At 44.0% G+C, this 21,403-nt stretch overlaps 3 protein-coding genes across 4 annotated transcripts in view; all 3 read right to left on the reverse strand.

Moving 5' to 3' along the window:
• Window positions 1-539: 539 nt before the first annotated feature.
• Window positions 540-5,329, reverse strand: LOC308040462 (alcohol dehydrogenase 1; the record flags this gene model as incomplete). The annotated part of the gene is made up of 9 exons (XM_080344472.1): window positions 540-564; window positions 1,034-1,172; window positions 1,727-1,862; window positions 2,176-2,436; window positions 2,553-2,772; window positions 3,750-3,837; window positions 4,144-4,285; window positions 4,480-4,581; window positions 5,312-5,329. 9 exons carry the CDS (start codon window positions 5,327-5,329, stop codon window positions 540-542), a joined length of 1,131 nt encoding a protein of 376 aa, XP_080200598.1.
• A 1,958-nt stretch (window positions 5,330-7,287) lies between these two features.
• LOC308040461 (alcohol dehydrogenase 1-like) lies at window positions 7,288-17,175 on the reverse strand. 2 transcript variants are annotated; one of them, XM_080344470.1, is made up of 9 exons: window positions 17,050-17,175; window positions 13,985-14,086; window positions 12,850-12,988; window positions 11,235-11,322; window positions 10,907-11,126; window positions 9,947-10,207; window positions 9,336-9,471; window positions 8,101-8,239; window positions 7,288-7,533 (listed from the first exon to the last, which is right to left on the reverse strand). In XM_080344470.1, the coding sequence occupies exons 1-9, from the start codon at window positions 17,128-17,130 to the stop codon at window positions 7,500-7,502; spliced, it is 1,200 nt and encodes a 399-aa protein (XP_080200596.1). In that variant the 5' UTR covers window positions 17,131-17,175; the 3' UTR covers window positions 7,288-7,499. The 2 variants fall into 2 exon arrangements, with proteins under 2 accessions (XP_080200596.1, XP_080200597.1); XM_080344471.1 differs by lacking the exon at window positions 17,050-17,175 and adding an exon at window positions 16,229-16,277.
• TRMT10A (tRNA methyltransferase 10A) overlaps window positions 16,299-21,403 on the reverse strand; it is a 28,213-nt gene continuing 23,108 nt past the window's right edge. Inside the window, exons 9-11 of the transcript XR_013922129.1 lie at window positions 19,470-19,602; window positions 17,050-17,155; window positions 16,299-16,310 (exon numbers count right to left, since the gene is read on the reverse strand). The gene's annotated coding sequence lies outside the window, so the exon portion shown is untranslated. The remainder of the gene's footprint in view (window positions 16,311-17,049; window positions 17,156-19,469; window positions 19,603-21,403) is intronic.

The raw sequence follows: 21,403 nt of genomic DNA on the forward strand, positions 1-21,403 counted from the left end.
GCAAGAAGATCTAGAATTACAACCAACATGAATTCAAGAAGTGAAAATTGGGAGACAATAGGGCAAAGTAATTTGATAAGAAAACCTCATGTTTATATGAAAAGGGCTGGAGTGTCAGCTTTTAGCTGGTTGAGGTTGCAGCATTCACCCAGCTGAGATGAGGACTGAGACGTGTGGGCATAAGTGTGTAAGGTGGGTAAAGGTGGGAAGCAGCAGTAGTGGAGGGTGCAAAGGCAGTTGTTCGCTGCTGGACCAGGGGTGTGATGGAAGGGCCTGTGGTATGAGGAAGAGCTCCTCCTGCCCCGTGGGACTCTGTTGATGGAGTGCACTGCATGGGACAAGTTTGACTGAAGGCCTTTATTGCTAAAAGCATTCTCTCGGGGGGGCGTCCTCCTGGGTCTTGTCTGGGCAAGGGAGAGCTGGCAGTGGCACCAGTGTTGGCCAGTTCTTGGTTTGCATTCACGAAGTGAGGTGCTGGGTGAGGAGGGAGGTGGTCTGCTGTGCTGGTCGCTCTGCTCAGCCTCCCACAGTTGCGTCCTTCAAAAGAGCAGGACAGTGCGAATACTGAAAACGGAAAAGAAGGGGGGAGTTACAAGGGCTGTGTCTGGGAGTGTTCAGGAGCAGGCAGCGGGGCAGGCAGGTGTGCCTGAGGACCGGCTGCGTCTTTCTCATGCAGCGTCGTCCTAACTCTGCTGCATGTGATGTGCAGCAACAGGGCAGCCTTCCAAACCTGCTGAATGGAACCCCTCGGGAGCTAAGGCACCTTGTCCCTCCCCAAAGTCCTGTGCTGCCACTGTCAGATACATTCCTCCTTCCTTTGGCTTTCATGCTGTTGTTGCCAAGGATGCCCCTTACTCCTCGCTCTCCTTTGCCTGTCCTGTGCTTACAAACAGTCGGCCCTGTTACTCAACAGTCTCGGATGCTTTCTGAGAAGGGAGCATTGTGTGCTCTGCCTGCCAGAGGGGTTGGGCAGTTTGAATTTTGGGTGGAGGTGGTGTGTGCTGTACCTCACTTGTGCTGGTCAGGATCTCACCTTTTTCCTGCACGTAACAGCTCAAATCCCTCGTTCACTTTAGCAAATGGCAGCGTGTGTGTGATCAGCAAGTCTGAGTTGAATTTCTTCTCCAGATAGCTGGAAACTAATTTGGGGATAAAATTTCTTGCCTTCGAACCTAGAAACAGGAGAAATCACTCTCTGTGAATAATCAGAGAAATGCTGTTTTGATAATGTAATGTTCGTAGAGTTTTCTGGTGCCAACAGTGTAGCAGCTCTCCTCTGAGCAGAATATTAGAGCTGACCATGAGCTTGTCCCATCTGCCAGGCTGTGCCTACCTGTAAAATATACCTGAGGCTGCACCCTTGTGATGTATGGTACCTATTTCTTGTAATGCATCAAATTTAAGAGGATGGGGTTAAACTATGAAAGACTAGATGATACTGGTGGATAAAAGAGTTTTTAACAACAAAGGTGGTGAGACACTGGAGCAGGTTGCCCAGAGAAGTTGTGGATGCACCATCATTGGAAGTGTTCAAGGTCAGGTTGGACAAGGCTTTGAGTAATGTGCTCTAGTGAAAGATGTCCCTGTGCACAGCAGAAAGGCTTGACAAGATGACCTTCAAAGGTCCCTTCCAAACCAAACCAAACCATACAGTGATACTGTGAATTGGAAATTACCGTGAAGGGAAAAGACTGAAATATCTAAATTGTTGTCTTGCATTTCCTACCTCCGAGTAAACTCCCCTTCCATGTACGCCCCGTCAGCAGAAGCAGAGGATCAACAGGAACCACTGCATCAGAAGGCGCTACCCCAACCATCACGAAGACACCGGTGTTCATATTGCAGGAGGCCAGGGCTGCAATCTAATGGGACAGGCAAATTAATCAGAGAACGCGCTGATGAGTTTGTCAGAAAAGCGTTCTTTCTGTGCAACTGTCTGCCCCTCCTTGTAATCTGAACACACTGACTCCCTGGCACAGCAGACATGCAGAGCTCAGTGCCTGTTTTAGGACTCGTACATCATTTTCTCCCAAAGCCCACAGGCGGCCTTTCTGAGCAAAGGGGTGTCCCGTAGTGCAGGCAGCGGGCAGGGAACTGCCTGGAGGGCTGAACTTTGCCCTGGCGGGAGCCTGTGAATCACATGGGAGAGAGGACACGTGCTGAAATGCCACCTACCATGGTATCCACATGCCCAATGACCTCAAAGGAGTAGTCCACACCGTAGCCGGTCATCTCAGTGACCACCTCCTGGATGGGCTTGTTGAAGTCCTGAGGATTGATGCAGTCAGTGGCTCCCAGCTCCTTGGCCTTGGCAAACTTGTCCTTGTTGATATCAATGGCAATGATGCGGGAAGCTCCAGCCACCTTGCAGCCCATGACAACAGAGAGGCCAACTCCTCCGAGGCCAAAGACAGCGCAGGTGGAGCCTGGTTTTACCTGCACAACAGGGGCCCTGTGAGTCTCCAGCGTGAACAGGAGGTGTCTGCCACACAGGGCTGGGGAGGGTGCGAGGGCAGCCATGGGGCTGATGCTCGACATGCCTGAATACCAACCTTGGCAGTGTTGATGGCAGCCCCGTAGCCGGTGGAAAACCCACAGCCAAGCAAGCAGACCTTGTCCAGGGGTGCAGCAGAATCTATCTTGGCAACGGCGTACTCAGGTGCCACGGTGTATTCTACAAACGTGCTGATCCACATGAAGTGATGGATCTGTTTCCCTTTGCAAGTGAACCGGCTGGTCTTGTCAGGCATCAGGTTCTGTGGTTCTGTGAAGCTGTTGGGAGGCACATGGATTTCACAGCATCAAAGAATGTCAGGGATTGGAAGGGACCTCAAAATATGATGTAGTTCAATCCCCCTGCTGGAGCAGGGACAGCCAGATGAGGTTACACATGAAGGTGTCCAGGTGAGTTTTGAATATCTCCAGAGAAGGAGACTCCACAACCCCCTGGGCAGCCTGTTCCAGTAGTATATCACCCTCACTGAGGAGTAGTTTCTTCTCATATTTAAGTGGAACCTCCTGTGTTCCGGTTGGTATCCATTAGCCCTTGTCTTACCATTGGTTGTCACTGAGAAGAGTCTGGTTCCATCCTCCTGACAGTCACACTTTGCATATTTATAACCATTTATGAGGTCGCCCCTCAGTCTCTTCTTCTCCAAGCTCAGGCTCCCTCAGCCTTTCCTCACATGGGAGATTGCTCCACTCCCTTCATTGTCTTTGTTGCTCTTCGCTGGACTCTCTCCAGCAGTTCCCTGTCCTGCTGGAACTCAGGGGCCCAGAACTGGACACAATATTCCAGGTGTGGTCTCCCCAGGGCAGAGCAGAGGGGCAGGAGAACCTCTCTGACCTACTGACCACGCCCCTTCTAATACACCCCAGGTACCACTGGCCTTCCTGGACACAAGGGCCCAGTGCTGGCTCATGGTCATCCTGCTGTCCACCAGGACCCCCAGGTCCCTTTCCTCTACACTACTCTCTGACAGGTCATTCCTCAACTTATACTGGAACCTGGGGTTTTTACTGCCCAGATGCAAGACGTGACACTTGCCCTTGTTATATTTCATTAAATCTTTCCCCACCCAAGTCTCCAGGATGTGCTGGATGGCAGCACAGCCTTCTGGCGTGTCAGCCACTCCTACCAGTTTTGTGTCATTATTTGTTTTTCTCAAGTAAAGCACGCGTGGAGATGTCAGACTGGTTGAGAGACAGCTGACCCCATTTGAGTAGAGGGGAGGGAGAAGCAGACTCACTGGGACTTCACGCAGTAGTTGGCTTCAGGGTTCAGGCAGAAGGTGCATTCCCCACAATTAGGAATACAGAGGGGGATGACTTTGTCTCCTGCAACAAAGCAGATCCCCGTTAGGTGCTGCTTGCTCAGCAGGTTCTGGAGTGCTGCCTGTTGGAGCCTTTGCGGAGCTTTCCCATGGCAGCATCCTACCAGGAACCCTCTGCTCCCTCTGTCCTGTGGACGCGCTTGCGTGCATGGGGAATAGAGCCGGAATGTGCATGAGACAGCCCAGTGCAACCAGTGTGCACTCAGGTTTTGAGCCACTGATGCAGGAGCAAGGTGGTTGAATGTCTGAACTCGGGGCAACATCATCCGCTTTAAGAGCTGACTCCTGGGTGTGTGTGTGTGTGTTTTACCTGGTTTCACAGAGGTCACTCCTTCTCCAATGCTTTCCACAATCCCAGCTGCTTCGTGGCCTGGGATGACTGGAAATTCCACATTAGCAATGCAACCTTTGACAACGTGGTCATCTGTGCGACAGATGCCAGTGGCTACAATCTGTTTGGAGAAGAAAGAGCAGTTGAGCTCTAGAAACTCTCTGGCATCTGTTTAATCCAATTTGTGGAAGGATTTTTCACAGTGCTGCTCTGGACTATTATGGCTTACGAGTGGGGACAGATCCCTGACAGGTATAACCCACAAGAGAACAATTCTGACAAGATAGAAAAAAGAAAAATGGAATGCATTTTTACCTTGATACGAACTTCACCTGCCTTTGGAGGTGCAACCTCCACCTCCTCAACAGAGAGGGGTTTGCCCACAGCCCAGGCAACAGCAGCTCTGCATCTGATGACCTGCAAGCAACAGAGAGGGTTATGCTGCTGACTTTGTAGGTGACATGGAGATTATCCCTGAAGGGAAGAGACTCAACTATACTGCATAGATTTGACAGCAATGCATGTGCTGCTGGATCTTCTGGCCAGAGGGGCAGTACTTTTAGTACCAGGGAAATGCCTGTTAGGAGCTTTCCTGTTGGTCTGGTAAGAGAGAGGACTGAAGGTCTCTAAGACAGGTTATGGAATGGTCCCTGTCTGTCAGGAAGCTGGATCATTCTTTCCCTTGCCAAAGGGGTGATTTGTGTATGGCATGTCCCAAAGCCCAGAGCTGGTTCGATAGCAGAAAATTCAGCTTTCAGCTAGAAAGTAGTTTTGGCAAGGAAACAGTTGAATGCAGGAGTGGAGTGGCTGCAAGACTGCGCCTCTGAAGAGCTGCATTTCCTGCCAGTGCGGGAACACACAGCAGGGCTGAGCAGGAGGGTGTTTTTCAGGACAGAACAATTCAGTGTTTCCACTCCTGAGCTGCTGGGCAGAACAGGAGAGGAAGGCATTGCCTAAGGCAGGTACCGACATGTGCAGTTGTATGAAAGCAGAAGGCTGTGTGACTGGAGGAGTTTGGAGGCATTAGTGGAGTAATGATAGAGGAAAGAGGGTGTGCAGTAGAGGTGCACAGGCTGAGCCATTTGCAGAGTATTTCCCCAAGAACAGGCCCCCTGAGGAAAGAAGAAGGGAGATGAGTTGTCCTTACTTTTCCCGAAGTGGCCATGAGGTCTCTGTTAGCAGAGCTGTTGCTGTTTGTGCAGCAGGCTGGAGGGAAGCTGCCGTCTGTCTGGTCAACGCCCCGTTATGTGAAATGTCCTGGCTGTGAAACAGGAGCCTTCCTGGGCAGCCGCAGGGAGCGTTGGGAGTCCTGATGTGGGACAGTCGCCAGAGGGCTGTGGTTAATCCGTGTCTGATGCAGGACGTAGGGGAGCACAGAGAGTGTTGAGCGCAGGATCTGGTGGCAGCAGGGAGATGGCAATGGGTGGCAGCCGCTCTGCACTGGAGCGGGCAGAATGCCTCCAGGGAGGCTTTTATTGGTGGCTCATGCCCTGCCCTGCCCTCCCTGCCTGACAGGCAGCAAAATAGAGAAGGGAAATCTGGCTGAGGGAATGTGGAGGGAGGAGGTTCAGGGCACTGCTGACGTGTCCTTGTTTCACCCGGCAGTGATTCAACCCAAGTAATTGCGAAAGGAGTGAAAGTCTGAAGACTGTTGTTAAATTCTCCACCCTTCAGATAACAGTGAATGCCTTGGCAAAAAAATGTATCCGATATATGAAGGATACTCTACTGTTCTGTACTCCTTTCTGTCTTCAAAAGTGTGTTTTAAACAGGTCTTCTTTGGCTTCTGTTTATGTCAGGCGATAAATGTACCTTAGCAGCTACAGTAAACTAGGTTGGTCTGCACCAAAAACATTTGGTTAGAATACTCTGAGAATGTAAAAATTATTATGTTCTTGTTTCTGCTGAATCCATGCTAGTACGGGTGAGATCAATAAAGTGGAATCAAATCCCCTCAGTTTTGAGTAGTCATCCAGTTCACACACAACCTGCCTTGAAAGAGATCAGAAGTCTTCAAACAGGCTGCACTTGAATTATTTTATGGTCCAGGAGAAATCTTCAGATGTGTCTGCAAAGGTAACCCCCCCCCCCAAAGGCAAATGAGTGAAGTTTGGGGCTTAATTGCTTTGCAAACTGATTTGGTTATACACACACGTGTTTAAGGATGTTTTATGTTAAAGTCCAATCTCTTGGTAAACGTATCCTTAAATCATTAACATAGCTGGGCTGCTCAATGTCTCTTCCTGTTGACACAAACAAGTCTTCAGTGGCACACGGTCCCCTTATTTCCCAGCCTCTTCTACCCAGTTCCCACGCACGTGAGAGCCTGACAGCTCTGTTTAGTACTTGCAAAAGATAAGTCAATGTTGCCCTTGTTTGCTGAGATAGAAAGAGCCTCTGCTCCTGTTTCCACGTTACCAGTGCAGAAAGCAGTAAGATGCTTTATGTTTGACTTTGTGCAAACTGTTACCAGTTGCCTGTTTCTTCCCATTTACTCTGTATTCACACTTAAAGGTTACCAAACCTTCCCTTTCTTTAATGGGAACAAATAACCCTTCTTAGTGCTCGTTCATATTTCTTCTTGTTGTTTCCCAAGCATCAGATGGCCTTGTGTAAACTGGCAAAAGATCTAAACCCATACTGACAAATGACTAAAACATCCCCAAGAGAGAGATACAAAGTGAAAGAAAAAACAAATCACAACACATCAGTTTTCTATAAAATGCTTGGAAGTGTTAATTTGGTAAGATATTAAGTGGTGAGACATTCTCCAGTACCGAAGTCTGTTATTTACTTCAATGTCATTTACTTCAAATTCAGATACATGGTGACCTTAAATTTTAATCTCTCCAGTAATTTCCTTGTCTATCAGGTAATGGAATGCTCAGATCATTCAGGATGGATGCATAGGTCTGACCTAGAGGTTTTCTGTGCTGAGCTGCATGCACTAATCTGTTGAGCTGTCATTGTAATGAAGGCTCAAAGAAACAGTTTCCTTTGTTTTCATTTTATTAAAAGATTGCATATTAAAAGCCATTCAAAAACAATCCAAACCTTTCATAACACTTGTGATAGCAGCAAGTCTTGTAATTCATAACTGGCTACTAAAAGAAAATTGCAGTGTAATACAGAGGATTTAAAGCAAGAATCAGGAGAAAGAAGTAAGAGGGAAAAGATTATTTAATTTATAAACACTGTGCTTGAAGTCTGATCCTTTTATTCAAGGGTGGTGGTGGTGACAGACCTTTTGAAAATGTCTTGGTTTGTATTTCATATCAGTTGTATTGGAGGATAATTAAGTTTGAACTGCTGCTAAGCCATCTGCTGCTTAACAATTAGGAATCCGATAACACCAGGACACTGCGAATACTGCAATATAAAATGACAAGTTAGTGAGTGTAAAAAAGCCCCTATGCTAACATCAGCAAATACAAATCTCTTTCCCACTTCTGCCAATGTGAATTTTCAATTATTCACATCGTTAATCTTGTCAAATGTCTCTGGCAAACAGTATTTCTGATTTCAGCACCCTATGAAAACAGTTTGAGGCATGCATGAGAGCTAAATTCCGAGTCTGCAAATACTAGCTGTATATATACACCAAGTGCTTTAATTTTTGAAAAGCTCTGAAGTTCAAGGTAAACTGCCCAGTGTCTTGAGGCCTAATTGCACTCTGCCTCTGTTCTTTAAGTCAGGAGAGGAATGGTGAGCCGCCCTTCCAGTAAACAGAGGCTATTTCTGTGTTCCTGCTGCTCCTCTTAAAGTGGTTGTTGGAATGCGATGTAGCTGATGCCTGGCACTCTACAGCTTAGCATTGCCAGGCTCCCTTGGCTGTGTGCTCTTTTCCAGTGGCTGCTGGGCAGGGACTTACTCCATGTTACCGAACAGCTCTTTTAGGTTATTTAAATAGAACCTTTACAATTAAACAATGTTTACCTCTTCCCTGTCCTTAGCAGATCAAATGCTTCGTTGATTTTATTGAAAGGAAGCTTGTGGGTTATTAATGGATCCAGAACAAACTTTTTCTTCATGTAGTCAGCAACCAGTTTGGGGACTGCATCTTTACTCTTCCAGCCTAAAAAGACCCACAGACAATGGATGATGAAACATTAAATGCTTGTGAAAATAGATAAAACTCATGGCAGCTTAAATTTTTAAATAAACTTTGTACACCGGTATACCACAATGAATTGTGTTTACCTTTATAACACAGAATGCCCGCAGGAAACAAGGGACAAAGAGCAGCTATTTTACACTGGGCAAACACAGTAAATGTTTTTTTTCTTACAAATGGTACTAGATAAAGCTGCCTCAAATAGCAGGAAGCCGCTCCACAAACCTGATTTGTTTCTGCTGTTTCATTCAGGTATCTATTGAATACATTAGAGGGACTGGTTGTGAGTGGAAAAAACCTGTTGTAGGATGTCAGTATTCTGTGGCCTTGAGCTCTGTTTTGAGCAAGCCCGGGCTTGCTGAGCGTGGCACCTGCCTGGGAGAGCTCAGAAAAGAGACAGAACTGGCGCGGATGGCAGCTGGCAAGGGGCTGAGCTGGGCTCTGACCTCTGTGGAAATCCAGTGGGTCTGACCCCTGGTGTCCTTTAGGGTCCTGACTCTCCACCTCTACTGCTCTCTCTTTTTCTTCCCCTCTTTATTTCTATCCCTCTCAATCTCCTTTTTGCTCTTGGTCTCTTTCTCTCCCTTCCTCTCTCCTGTCCCCTCATCCTTCTAATCTTTTTCTCGTTTTATCTTTTTCTCCCTTTGTCCTTTTATCTTTCTCCTTTGCTTTTTCTCTTCTCTATTTTTATCTCTTCTTCTCCCCCCTTCCCTTCTCTCTTTTACCTTTTTCTCTTTCTCACTCCCTTTTTTTCTCATTTTCCCCTCTTATTTTCTTTCTCCCCCTTCCCCCACTTCTTTTTCTCTATTTTTTTCTCTTTTTATCTCTTCCTTTCTCTGCTCTTCTTCTCTCCTCCTTCTTTGCCCCCCTTCCTCTCTTTCTTTCTTTCTCCTTTTCTTGCCATTAACTAACAATTCTCACAATTAATTTCCCCTTGTGCTATTAATATTACTTGCAATAGGACAAGCTAAGCAATGAATTTAGATATATCCCATTTCATTCAAGATGATTTACAGGTTTCCCAAACCAGTTAAATCACATCTTTCCAAGTCCTTACCTCCAAAGATGGACCCTGTCCAGGTGCGGCCCATGAAGATGAGCCAGGGGTCCAAAGTGATCATTTGTCCCGCGGGGGGCACTCCCACCATCACACTGACTCCGTAGTTGTTTTGGCAAGAGGCCAGGGCTGCATTCTGCGTTGGAAACACAGGGATACCCCAGAGTCATGCAACATTTGTCCCTGGGGTACCAAAGTTTGAATTTCTTCTCCTCTCAGGGCTCAGCTTGTAATTCATTTTTTGTAACTGAAACCCCTTCAAACAATTTCCATTGTATCCATTCACGCTGTCTCTGCTGTCCCGGGTTAGCAACGTCCTAGCTTTGTTCCGCTGCCCCGTTTTGTCTTAGTCATTAAAGATAAGCCACTGTTAGAAAGGACATAGTGGGCTATGTGAAATTTAGCCACCCTGGTTAGGCCAGGGGAGTACACTGCCTTTCCTAAATTGTTGAGCATGCTCCTATCACTGCATCTCAGTGGCAGATAGCTGGTTTGAAGTTAGCTTGACCTTTTGCCAAGTTCTCAGCTGTTCACCCTTGGTGCTCAGTGGGTCAGCAAAGACAGAACTAACAAGCTCACCCCTCATTTGGCCACATCTTTTGGTTGCATACCATGGTTTCGATAAGGCCGACGACCTCAAATGAGTAGTCCACACCATGGCCGGTCATTTCAATTAACACTTCGTGAACAGGCTTGTTGAAGTCCTGAGGATTGATGCAGTCGGTGGCTCCCAGCTCCTTGGCCTTGGCCAGCTTCTCGTTGTTGATATCAACGGCAATGATGCGGGAAGCTCCAGCCGCCTTGCAGCCCATGACAACAGGGAGGCCAACTCCTCCAACACCAAAAACAGCACAGGTGGAGCCTGGTTCTACCTATAATAAACCATAGAAACATGGCATACTGTTAGTCTAGGGAAAGTACAATGCAGTTTATTATTATCAACATGTTTTCACTTAAGCCACTTTGTGTAATTGAGAGATTACCTGCTGAGAAGGAATTTGCTTATGCACACTGTACTAGTGTAGTAGCCAGCCATACTGTTACAATCCTACATGTGACTAAGGTAAATGGTCCCTAAAATACATTTGTGAGACCAGGTTTTCATTACACGTCTCAGCTTCAGGTTTAGAGACACATTTTTTTTATGATGCTTTCTATTCCAGTGGTGTTAAGATCCATACTGTCATCCCAGTGGAGACAGTGCCAGATGTAAAAGCCACATTCATGTATTGCTACAAATGATGAGTGTTCCATTTATAGGTTTCCATGTATTCCTAGCCTTAAGTTACAATAAAACAAATCAGCTCTGTTGTAACATTTATTTTCTTGGGGTGATAAGGCTATGAGAGAAAACTTACTAGATGGTAATAAGTATTTTTAGTGAATTTTGAATTGAAGACTTCTAAGTATCTTAGAGAAACTGAAGTAGGCAAAGAACTAGTATCTAGCTTCTTTCCACCCTGAACTCAACAGTTCATATCTCCTGGCTGCTGTGCTGACCACCTGCTCCCAGGCCACGCAATCCTGAACAGACCCCATGAGACACCAGAATCACCCGCCGCAATACTCACCTTGGCAGTCTGCACAACAGCCCCGTAACCAGTTGAAAATCCACAGCTAAGTAGACAAACTTTTTCCAGAGGAGCGGCAGAATCGATTTTGGCGACAGCAGATTCATGCACTACTGTGTATTCACTGAAGGTACTTGTACCAAAAAAATGATGGACTGCTTTTCCTTTACAGGTAAATCTAGTGGTGCCATCAGGCATTAATCCATGACCTGAGCCAATTCTGTTTGAAAGACAACCAGAAATAATGTCAAGTGAGGTTTGTTGAATGTGATCAGTTTTGTACGCATAAAAATCAAATAAGGGTTGTAGGTAACCCAGGAAAACTCACTCATTGTTAATGCACAGATTACCCTTGGTGCTTAAGCAACAGCTGCACTTCCCACACTGTGGAGCAAATAATGGAATAACCTTTTCTCCTAGAAAGAAAACAGTAATGACAGAGGATGAAACGAGGTAAGCAAGAAGCATGCAGGTAAAAACATGAAGCAAGTGTTTTTAATCCCTAGGCAAACACGCACTAGTAGTGCAGTGCTGGTTTTATCTCCTTCTGCCGCTCTTGGAAGAGAAACCACCTCTCTCTGTTATAAAGGACATCAGGAGGGCAAAATTATTACAAATAATTTCCATACAGAAAATTTCAGGTGTCTTTCATAGAACTGAGTCTGAGCTATGTCATAAAACCATGGTAGCTATTGACGTTCCCAAAGTACTCGATCAGCAGTTTATTGCATCTTCTACCTAAGAGGAAAATAATAATACACAGGTAAAGAAACTGGGATAAAAACTGACTGGTGAATCCCTAATAATCTCCAAACAGGTAATCCCTAATACAGATCGATTTGTGATTTGGCAGCTCTAAAATGTGGCTAATCCCTGACATGTTGAAAGCCAAAAGAAATCTTTGATTTCCACTAAAAACTGAAAAATGTCTACAGGACATGAAATGACCCCATCACCCCCACCCTCTGTTAACTTACAACTTTGACATGGGTTTAGTAATCACTCTGCTAAAGAAACTTTGCATTTCTTAGAGCATTTTTTAGAACTTGAAGGTGTAAATTAAGCAACATCTGAGAAATATGATTTTGTGTGTCTATGTGTACGTGCATGTGTGTGTGAGTCACCAGGAAACATGTGGCAGCTAGGATTAAACAACAGAGTGATTTATGAACCAGGACATATGAGAAAAAGCAGTTAGAGCTATCACTGAAATGTGCTATATATTATATATATATTCCACAGTTAAAGCAAAAATCTTTAATAAAATCTTTTCGTATCATACATAACAACCTGCTTTGGACAGACTTCATAGTTCTTGCTAGTAGAAAGACTCTTGGAAGTATGGAGGTGTTAAAAGTGAACTACTTAGGTTTTGTAACAGCCTGCATAAAATCGAGTATTTCTATGCAGATTCTGTGCACTGCATATTTTGTCTTAATAACAGCTCTTAGAACTTTTTCGGTCCCATCAAAGCGTATAGAAATCCTGTCTCATCTTGCAGCAGTTGGAGGAAAATCAGAATCTTTCACTCACTTTTAAAGTGAACTAACTGAACACACAGACCATGCTTTGCTCTGCCTTATTCTTGAGAGAGATCAGCTGTGTAAACTGTGCTTAAAGAATGTGTAGCTAATACCTGGTTTTCTATGACTATCACCAAAGAAAATATGTTCTTAATCCCATGGCAGGAAAAGCACTGGAAAGCAAGCTACAGATGTTTTCGCCAAAACCAAAAGAAATTGAACAGAAAATCTGACAATAGATCAAGTTTGGTAACACAGAAAGGTGTAAACCGCATGCAGTGTGCTTTAAAGTATCCTTGAAAAAACTCAAAGTGGGAACATTTTCCTCTGCAATACAAGTACTCACGCGTGCCATCATCTTTGACATAAACGGGAGTCTGGAAACTCAGCTCAAGGTTTGTGTTCAGTGCCATTCTATACCTGGTTTGATCGAAGTCACTCCCTCCCCAACACTCTCCACAACACCAGCTGCTTCATGCCCAAGAATTATTGGAAAGGGCCAGACCAGTCCCCCAGTTGCCACGTGGTCATCAGAGCGACAGATCCCTGTGGCCACGATCTAATTTACAGGAAAGACAAGAACGTCAGCCTTTAACCGCGTCACATCATATGTGAAAGAAATGGTATCAGCTCTTTGGAGAAGTCACTTGCTTCCCTCCAAAATCATATACGGACACAATAAATCTACTGAGCTCTATAGGGAGTCTTACTGATTATCTGGTAGAACCAGTGTTCTCGCAATACAAATATATATGAAGAACAGAATAAATTATTCCTAGTATCTATATATAAATACGTAATAGAAAAAGGTGGTAGTTCAGAAATATTACAAAATTATATAAATATGATTTAACGATCACATATTTGTAAACGTAGAAATATTTTATATATTTTATATTACTTATATTTAGATTCTATTGCAATATATCCTATAAGAAGTGTTATATAAAATATGCATTATACAATGATATATTATTATATATAAGTACATTATAATTATTACATATTATTTATATATTGAAGTATATGTTACATATACTAGAATTTAGGCTACACATAGTATTTCACATCACATTTTGCCTATTTCTTTTGAAACATTCAGGCATGTCTTGACAAATGGAGTTATCAATCCCATAAGTGGTTTCTCCTCACTTATGCAACTTGAATCTGATCTAACATGAAAACAGCTGCTAAATTCCACTGAGAAAGTTCCTGAAACAGAATTGTTGCTCAATGATCACTTAAAAAAGGAACCTCTGAGCTCCAGTGAGCTATTTCCTAGCACATGTTCACAGAAATTAAAAGAGAAGTTCTTGCTCCATGCTATAAGAGATCTGGATTTTTGCCTTATAGGAAAACCCAACTCCGAATTTTTAATATTTTTTTTAAATAAAGAACCTCATGATCAAATTTAGGACTTGAAGCCTGTTCTGTAGGAGCTCACTGAATAGTAACTACTCACCTATTGAATATTTAATAGCTGGATCTTAAAAATCAACAGAAATAATTATGGTAAACTGCAAAATAGAATGCAAGTCATAATAGTTTTTACTACCTTTATCCGAACTTCATGTGCTTTCGGTGGGGCAACTTCCACTTCTTCAATAGAAAATGGTGTATGGGCTTCCCACAGTACTGCTGCTTTGCATTTAATAACCTGCAAGAAGAGCAAAGGGAAAGGGAATGGCATTTGCAAAGCACCACACAGACATTCTTACACTTGTGGATGTGGAACTCTTCCTCCTATCTGGGAGAGACAGAAAATTACAGGGAAAACAAACAAACAAAAGCAAGCACAGTGTAAGCCCATTTTTTCCACCACCGAGCTCACGTCTGACTTTGTTCATGATAATCCTCATTGCCCCTTCTCTGTTTCTAACTTCTTTGGAAGATCATTTGTGGGGTTACTGGTGTGTATTTGTGTCTTCTTGGAGATGGCCCACTGAACAATGCCATGTATCAGGTTGTGACCAAGTCTGCATTGCCTGGAACTGCCTGTGTCAGGAACTGACAGGATCGCTACAAACAGAATTCAGAGCCTAATGCAGGAATAGAATTTTCCAAAATATAGCAACTTCTTAGTATCAAAGCTTTTGAAGCAGAAGTAGAAATAATAACATCTAATTATCAACAAACCATCAACTGGTAACAAAGAAAAGAATTATCAGGAAATACTAAACATGTGAAATGAGATAGTGCAGTTTCAGCAGCCAGACCTAAAGTAGGAATGAACACAACACTTTGAAAAAGACAAGACTCAAGAGAGGTTTGCACTAAATTTAACATTTCTTGTGTCAAATGCAAGCGTGATTAGCAAAAAATTCAAAACTGAGGCCAAGGATCTCATTAAGAAGGGCCATAATTTCAAGGAAACTTAAAAAAAAAGGCTTATGTATTTCTACTGTATTCCACATAGCATAACAGTGATTTCACAACTTGTACATGCAAAGCACACACAGTGTTTGTAAGAGCAAAGGTAGCTAGAACTGTGGATGGCTAAGAACAAATAAATCTCTCCTCCAACTAGGCACTGGTTAACTCTATTATTCTGATGGCTGAGTGCCTGTGAACTTTTACCAATACCAGGGTCTCACAGACGCACCACCAGCACACTATCACCCAGTTTATCCATTCAGCTGAGCACTAACTGAAGTCACAGCATTTCTTCTGCTCGTGTGTTGTATCAGCCTTACAAGTTACTGCAGCAGAGGGAGAGTAAGTGCAGAAACACCCTTGTACAGAGCATACAGCTTATGCTGCTTGGTCGCATATAAACTGCTTGGCAGCTCACGTTATTACGCCAAGATAAACACAGTGAAAACAAGGCAGTTGAGTTCCATCGTAACCCTTCATTGACCATGCTCAGTTCTAGGCTGGCTGGAGGACTGAACTTTGCAAATTAACCTACGATTCATTTTGCACTTGTCTCGGAGTTAAAGCACTATTTTTTTCCCCTCGTTTTGGTTGGTTTTAGAATAGCACAGACAGCTGGCAGTAACGGCAAATGACCCCAGTACTTTCATAAGGCACATTCCAGCAAGGCCTGCAGCCCATCTCTGGGTTCCTGTCCATCCACCTCCTTGCATGTCCCTGGGTGTATGTCAGCATCTCTCAGGTCGTGCAAGAAGCAACAGTGGAACTAATCTACATTTCTCGTCACTTACTGTCTAGCAACGATGTGAATACTCATTTCAGTCCCAGCGCAGTACTGCATTGCATGTATACTGACTTTTGGTCTTCATTAACTTAAGCTCCAGACTTGTTATAGGCATATTAAAATTTAATGACTATCCTAACATCAGTGCAATTACACCCTGAAATTTAATACAGTATTAACACTATGTATTTTTGGGGTTTTTTTTTTCTAAAAGATATGAATTATAAAGAAGCTAAAAATAGTTTAAAACATTGTGGGATCTCAGAATGGAATCTGATAGAGCTGATAAATACATTGAGCTGAACACTTACTGCATTGAATCATATTTTAAACTCTCCAGTCAGAGATTAAAACTAGTTTGCTTACCCTGAGGGAAGCTTATTCTTATTCTGGTGCTATTACCTTATGCTGCCTCTGTGTTTAAAAGAATAAATAAATTATTGCCTTGAAGAGTGTAACAACTATTTCCTAGGAGATTACAGTGGCCTGCAAGTAAAGGCAGCTATTCTGTACCAGCTTCCTCCTAAACTCTCATCTGGGCTGCACCACCAGGACTTATGGGGTCCCTGCAAAGAAACTGCATTTAAAAACGCATTACTCAGCTACAACAAATAAACTCTTTAAATAGAAACTTTTACTTACTTTGCCTGCTGTGCTCATGTTGACTGGTGTGTCAGTTTCAAATCTTGCCAACACTGGTCTCTTGCACTAAGAGTTCAGTCAGCTGCAAAGCACAAGTCCTGTCCAATACACTGGAAGCTGGTCTTGTGAAGTGCTCCTTCAAGTGCATTGCTCTGACCTTTTGACCAGGGCTCCCAGCTCAAAGTCCCACCCCTTAGTCAGCCAAAGCACTAGAATTGAGATAAGTGACCCATCTGCTGAACCTCCCTCTTTACAGAACTTCTGTCTTCTTGACTCCTTTGACATGCCCTTTGCCACTCTTTTTGCATCTCCCCAGTGGTTGCCCTCAGCATCACGGGAAGAATGCATAAGTGCTGTTCTCTCTTTCCAGCGGCCCGGGAGGCTGCCCTCCAAACCCACTGGCCCTGCAGGAGCAAGAAAAGGGGAGAGTGGCTCCTCAATTCACAGGGGCAGGGACACAGTGAGAACATGAAGGCTTTGCTGAACTACTTTGGTGACGCTGATGAGAGCTCAGCTGATCTATTAAAGCATGCTATTGTGCAAGCTGCTTAAGAAACCTACGCCAGCTGCAGCTGTACCTACTCCTCAATCCTTAGTTTTACAGTCTGGCTACTCAGTGATCTGTTGGAATGGCTTTCAGTGAACAGTGACTAAGGACAACGTGCTGATGGGAAAACAAAAATCAGTACGTCAGCAAGAAGGGCTGCATGAGGATGCATGTTTCTTACCATGTGTAACATCCTGCTCCATTTGCAAGTGATTGATTGCCTGACCCACTGGTTCCATCAACCCCTTCACTGCTCACGCGCCCACATACTTACCCTCTCCTGGCACCATGTCCTGGAGTGAGGGCTTGGGTGGAGGAGCCACTGTATGGCTTTGCTGTGGATTTCAAGCCTCATCTATTTTCAAGTTATGCCCAGCATTCTGAAATTAAGATTTTTCCTTCAGAAACAAGCAAAAAAGAGAGAAAATACTGCATATAACCTGACTAGTAATTACTACGTATAGCATTCTCTCAGTGTCACCTGTACAACTGTAACTAATTTAAGAAGGGGTGCAGGACGAGGAAGCAGGGAGAAACGCGGTAGATGAATGTAACCTCAGGCAGGTACTTCAGGGACAATGGGGCATTCTAGTGGCCTCAGAGACACAACTCCAGCCTACCAAGGATGGGAGCTGTGTTTGGCCAGGGCTAGAAAAACAGAGGTCAAGAGCCCCTACTAAACAAAGACCCACAGAGCAAAAGGAGAGTCTGGCCTGAGGCTTCCTATGGAAAAAGGCAAACAGAGCCCACGGATGGTGACCTGTCTCCCATCTGGGCAATGGGAGACCTCAGGCTGTTCAGCCATACAGTTTGCTCTGCTCTTTTGAAATTAAGCTCCTCTCCCCATCACCCCCAAGACCTTCCGTAGAATAATTTAGGTTGGAAAAGATGTTTAAGAGCGAGTCCAACCGTTAACCTAACACTGCCAAGTCTACCACTAAACCAGGTCCTTAAGTGCCATGCCTACATACCTTTTAACCACCTCCAGGGATGGTGACTCAACCCCTTCCCTGGGCAGCCTGTTCCAATGCCCAACAACCCTTTCCATGAGGAATTTTTTTCCTAATATCCAATCGAAACTTCCCCTGGCGCAACTTGAGGGCATTTCCTCTTGTCCCATCGCTTGTTACTTGGGAGCAGAGCCCAACCCCCTCCATGCTCCAACCTCCTTTCAGGCAGTAGCAGACAGCGATCAGGTCTCCCCTTAGCTCCTGTTCTCAGGCTGAACAGCCCCAGCTCCCTCAGCCGCTCCTCATCACACTTGTGCTCCAGCCCCTCACCAGCTCCGTTGCAGGGGGTTGGTGTGACACAAGCACACTGGCTCATGTTTCCTCACCCAAGGCCAGCCTGCTCCTGAGCCTTTACGTCTTCTTGAAGAGCGACCAGCCTTCCTGGGCTCCTTTACCCTTCCGAGCTGCCTCTGTCAACCAGCCTCCTGAACAGATCAAAGTCTGCCCGCCAGAAATGCAAGGCAGCAGTTCTGCTGATCCCCCCCTGACTTCTTCAAGAATCAAAACACTTCTCTTTTTCCCCTCCATGTATGAAAAAACCTCCCCACACTTCTACTTTTTGCTTTTCTCCAGCTTCGTCTGGACAATGTCATATATTCCCACTTCTAGTGAGTACAAAAAGAGAGGCTGCCCCATTTTTCTGCAAAAGGCCTTCAAATCATGACAAGAAAATTAATGTATTGACCTCAGAGTCAAAGCTTTTATCCTCCTCTTTATTCCTAAGATGGCTTGCAAACCCAACAAACCCAACACAAAATTAAATGAGTAGCAGTGACTTGCAGGTACAATGTCCTGAAATAGTTTGGCCTGGAGACCACAAGCTAAGGAACTGTTATGGTGGGACCAAAAGTACTGATTCTGGTGCCCCCTCACAGAAAAGTCATCGCTGATAGCTGGGCTTTCTGGACTATGAGCAGTGGTAAGGAACTAAGAGCTTGTGAAACTGAGATGCCCAAAATATCTTCTGATTTAGTGACTGAGTCTATGTAATAACACTTATAAGCTTGGAGGATTTCTAAGGAGACCTGAAAAGTGTTGCAACCTCAGTACAGCAGGAATCTTACTTTTGTGGGTGAAGCACCATTGGATCCATCTCTAGCAATAACCAGTGGCCACATCACAATGTAGATTTCTAGAGTTTCTGCCTGTTACTAAATTCAAACAGCAATTGCGTGGCTACATTTAAGATCCTAACTGGTACCTGCCCAAAAATGCATTTTGACTCTTACTCATTTAACCCCATGAACCCTACTTGATGCTGACAATTTTAGCTGTTGAAACTATGTTGCACTTGTAGTCTAGAAAAAAATCATCCCTAAAATCTTGTCGAAAAGTATGAATTTTCTTGAACACAACACCTCAAGGTCAAGTGATTTTACAGTCCTATGCACAGCCTTTATTTTTTTTCCTGTGTCCACATGCAAATATTAATTCTCTACAGAAATCAGAGTATTCTTTTCACGTTAAAAGGAGTGTGAAAAACATAAAGGATGAACTGGAGGCACACAAGCTAACGACAGGGGAAAGATGCGGCTGCCATGGCGATGTGCAGCTCGGCCGTATCAACAGGAGCGGTTCTAGAGCCTCCCTGCATCACCAGTGCAGACCAGCTGAGCCACCCCTCGCTTGGCTACAGACCCCAACCCCAGAAAGACGTGGGTGCCTACAACAGGGAGAGCGTTACCTGTGCAACCAGCAAAGAGGTGCTGCCGACCCGGCGTCCTGCCCGGAAGGAGATCACCTACAGCTCTTCAGGTAGCGAGACCTCACTGTCCGTCACACCAACACTTAAGCGCTCTGCGGGTACCGACTGAGAACTGGGGAAAAAACAAGAAATACCACAAGTTACATTTTTTCTCGAGAGCCCGTTAGCACGGTCAGATATAAGACTATTCTAAATAACTGCCGTACACATTGTTCGTAAGTCTTTAAGTATTTTGCATACTGTAATAACAACATTTTTGGTGTGATTTTTTCTACAATATAAAAATGACAGTGCTGGCTGGTAATACCTTCCAAATGTCCAATTGTTTGTGGTATCGCTGCATTTAACTTTACTGATTTAACTATTAACCATGGTGAAAGTTGCTATTTTGGTAAAGTAACACCCCTAACATCCCCAAAACATAGAGTACCAGCAATGACTGTATATAATTCTTTGAGGTTGCTAAATAACTTAGTGAGATTCTATAAGTACATTTCATAAAGCAGTTTAAATTAACAAAGAAAATCCACTAAACAATTTAGTATAGAAGAGCACCCTCCCACATGAACGTCATTGTTAAAAACCTGTTATAGTTAGTCATTTATAGGTAAGCAACATAAAAACATAAGTAGGATTATGTAGAAAATCAGAAGCCCCAGAAAAACAATAAAGTATATTCTGTTCCTACAAGTTCCTACAAGTATAAACTATTTTGAGTATGCATTTAATCTTAAGCATACGGAGAGAATATTTTATGGTATGTACTATACACTTAAAAAAATCACAGGGCTTTAGAAAAGCTAGTTATAAAAGTTGGCTGAGAAACACAAATGCAACCAGGATGTTACACAAAATAGCCATTTTCATGATTTCAATTATTCAATCAATCCACTACAACCAAAATCAGAAGACGTGTATTTTCACTTCTGATATCAGGAGATACAGGTATTTTAAACTGGAAAAAAAAAAAAAGGATGAGGTTGCCATAAGCTACAAACCATTTCTGTGACCTGTAGCTTCCACTCTGCCTCCTCGTGCACTGAAATGTGATAATCCATGGACAACATGCACTGACCTTGCCTTGGCTGGTTTGCCAGGGCATAGGATGTTCTTAACACAAGGCCTTCAACTCTGGAATTTATACTTTTTGTTTTCAGATGGGCAAGCCTCCTCGTGTCTGTTGACTTTCTGTGCACATTGCGAAATCTGTCAGTTCACTTGAGCTTTTCCCCTGGTCAGGCATAGTTATGAAATAAAAATATAACCCCGCAGAACATTAAAGGTTGCTTCCAAAGATGTCCTGTCCTTCCCCAGCCCTCTTTTCCCCACATAGGCTATATAATATGCTACAAATGCTTATTCCATTCTCAGCCCATCCAGGCTCTTACAGCCAGCAGCTCATACAGGTGATTTTCTTAGTTTGATATACTTAATTCTGGATAATCAAGAAACAGATCAGCTAAATCCTCTGCGTGAAATGCGCAAGGTGCCTTCAATAAATCGCCATTCTTAGGAGGTTTGTTCCCAGTCTTAGACGTTATGGTACTGAGTATCCAAAGCAAGTGCCAGGGGCACAGAACACTGTGAACATTAGCGACAGCTACTGTAAGAAAGGAGGAACAAAACCAACCAAACAAAACAAATTAAAAAACCACCAAACCAAGCCAACAAAAACCCACTAAGTTAATGGTAATATTAGCTACTAGTTTATTATTCAATCTAAACCAAAATCTATAAGAGATACCAAACATTAAGAGACATGGGACTGCCTCTCTGCATACACAGCCCTTAGTAAAGACAAACATTAAAAAGGCCTGGATGTCTCTTTTGCCATCGTCACTTGTCCCTGCACTTCTTGTCACAAGTCAGAAAGCAATTCACTCCCCCTGCTTTGATATACTCTGTTACCACTA

The sequence above is a fragment of the Nesoenas mayeri genome, assembly GCF_963082525.1.
Source record: "Nesoenas mayeri genome assembly, chromosome: 4".
Lineage (NCBI taxonomy): Eukaryota > Metazoa > Chordata > Aves > Columbiformes > Columbidae > Nesoenas > Nesoenas mayeri.

Coding starts and splice junctions, on each gene's coding strand:
- LOC308040461 (XM_080344470.1), bottom strand. CDS start 17,130: ATGAGGCTTGAAATCCACAGCAAAGCCATACAGTGGCTCCTCCACCCA. Junction 12,989..13,984: donor CACATGAAGTTCGGATAAAG/GTAGTAAAAACT, acceptor CCTGTAAATTAG/ATCGTGGCCACAGGGATCTG. Junction 9,472..9,946: donor TCGGCCTTATCGAAACCATG/GTATGCAACCAA, acceptor TTTCCAACGCAG/AATGCAGCCCTGGCCTCTTG.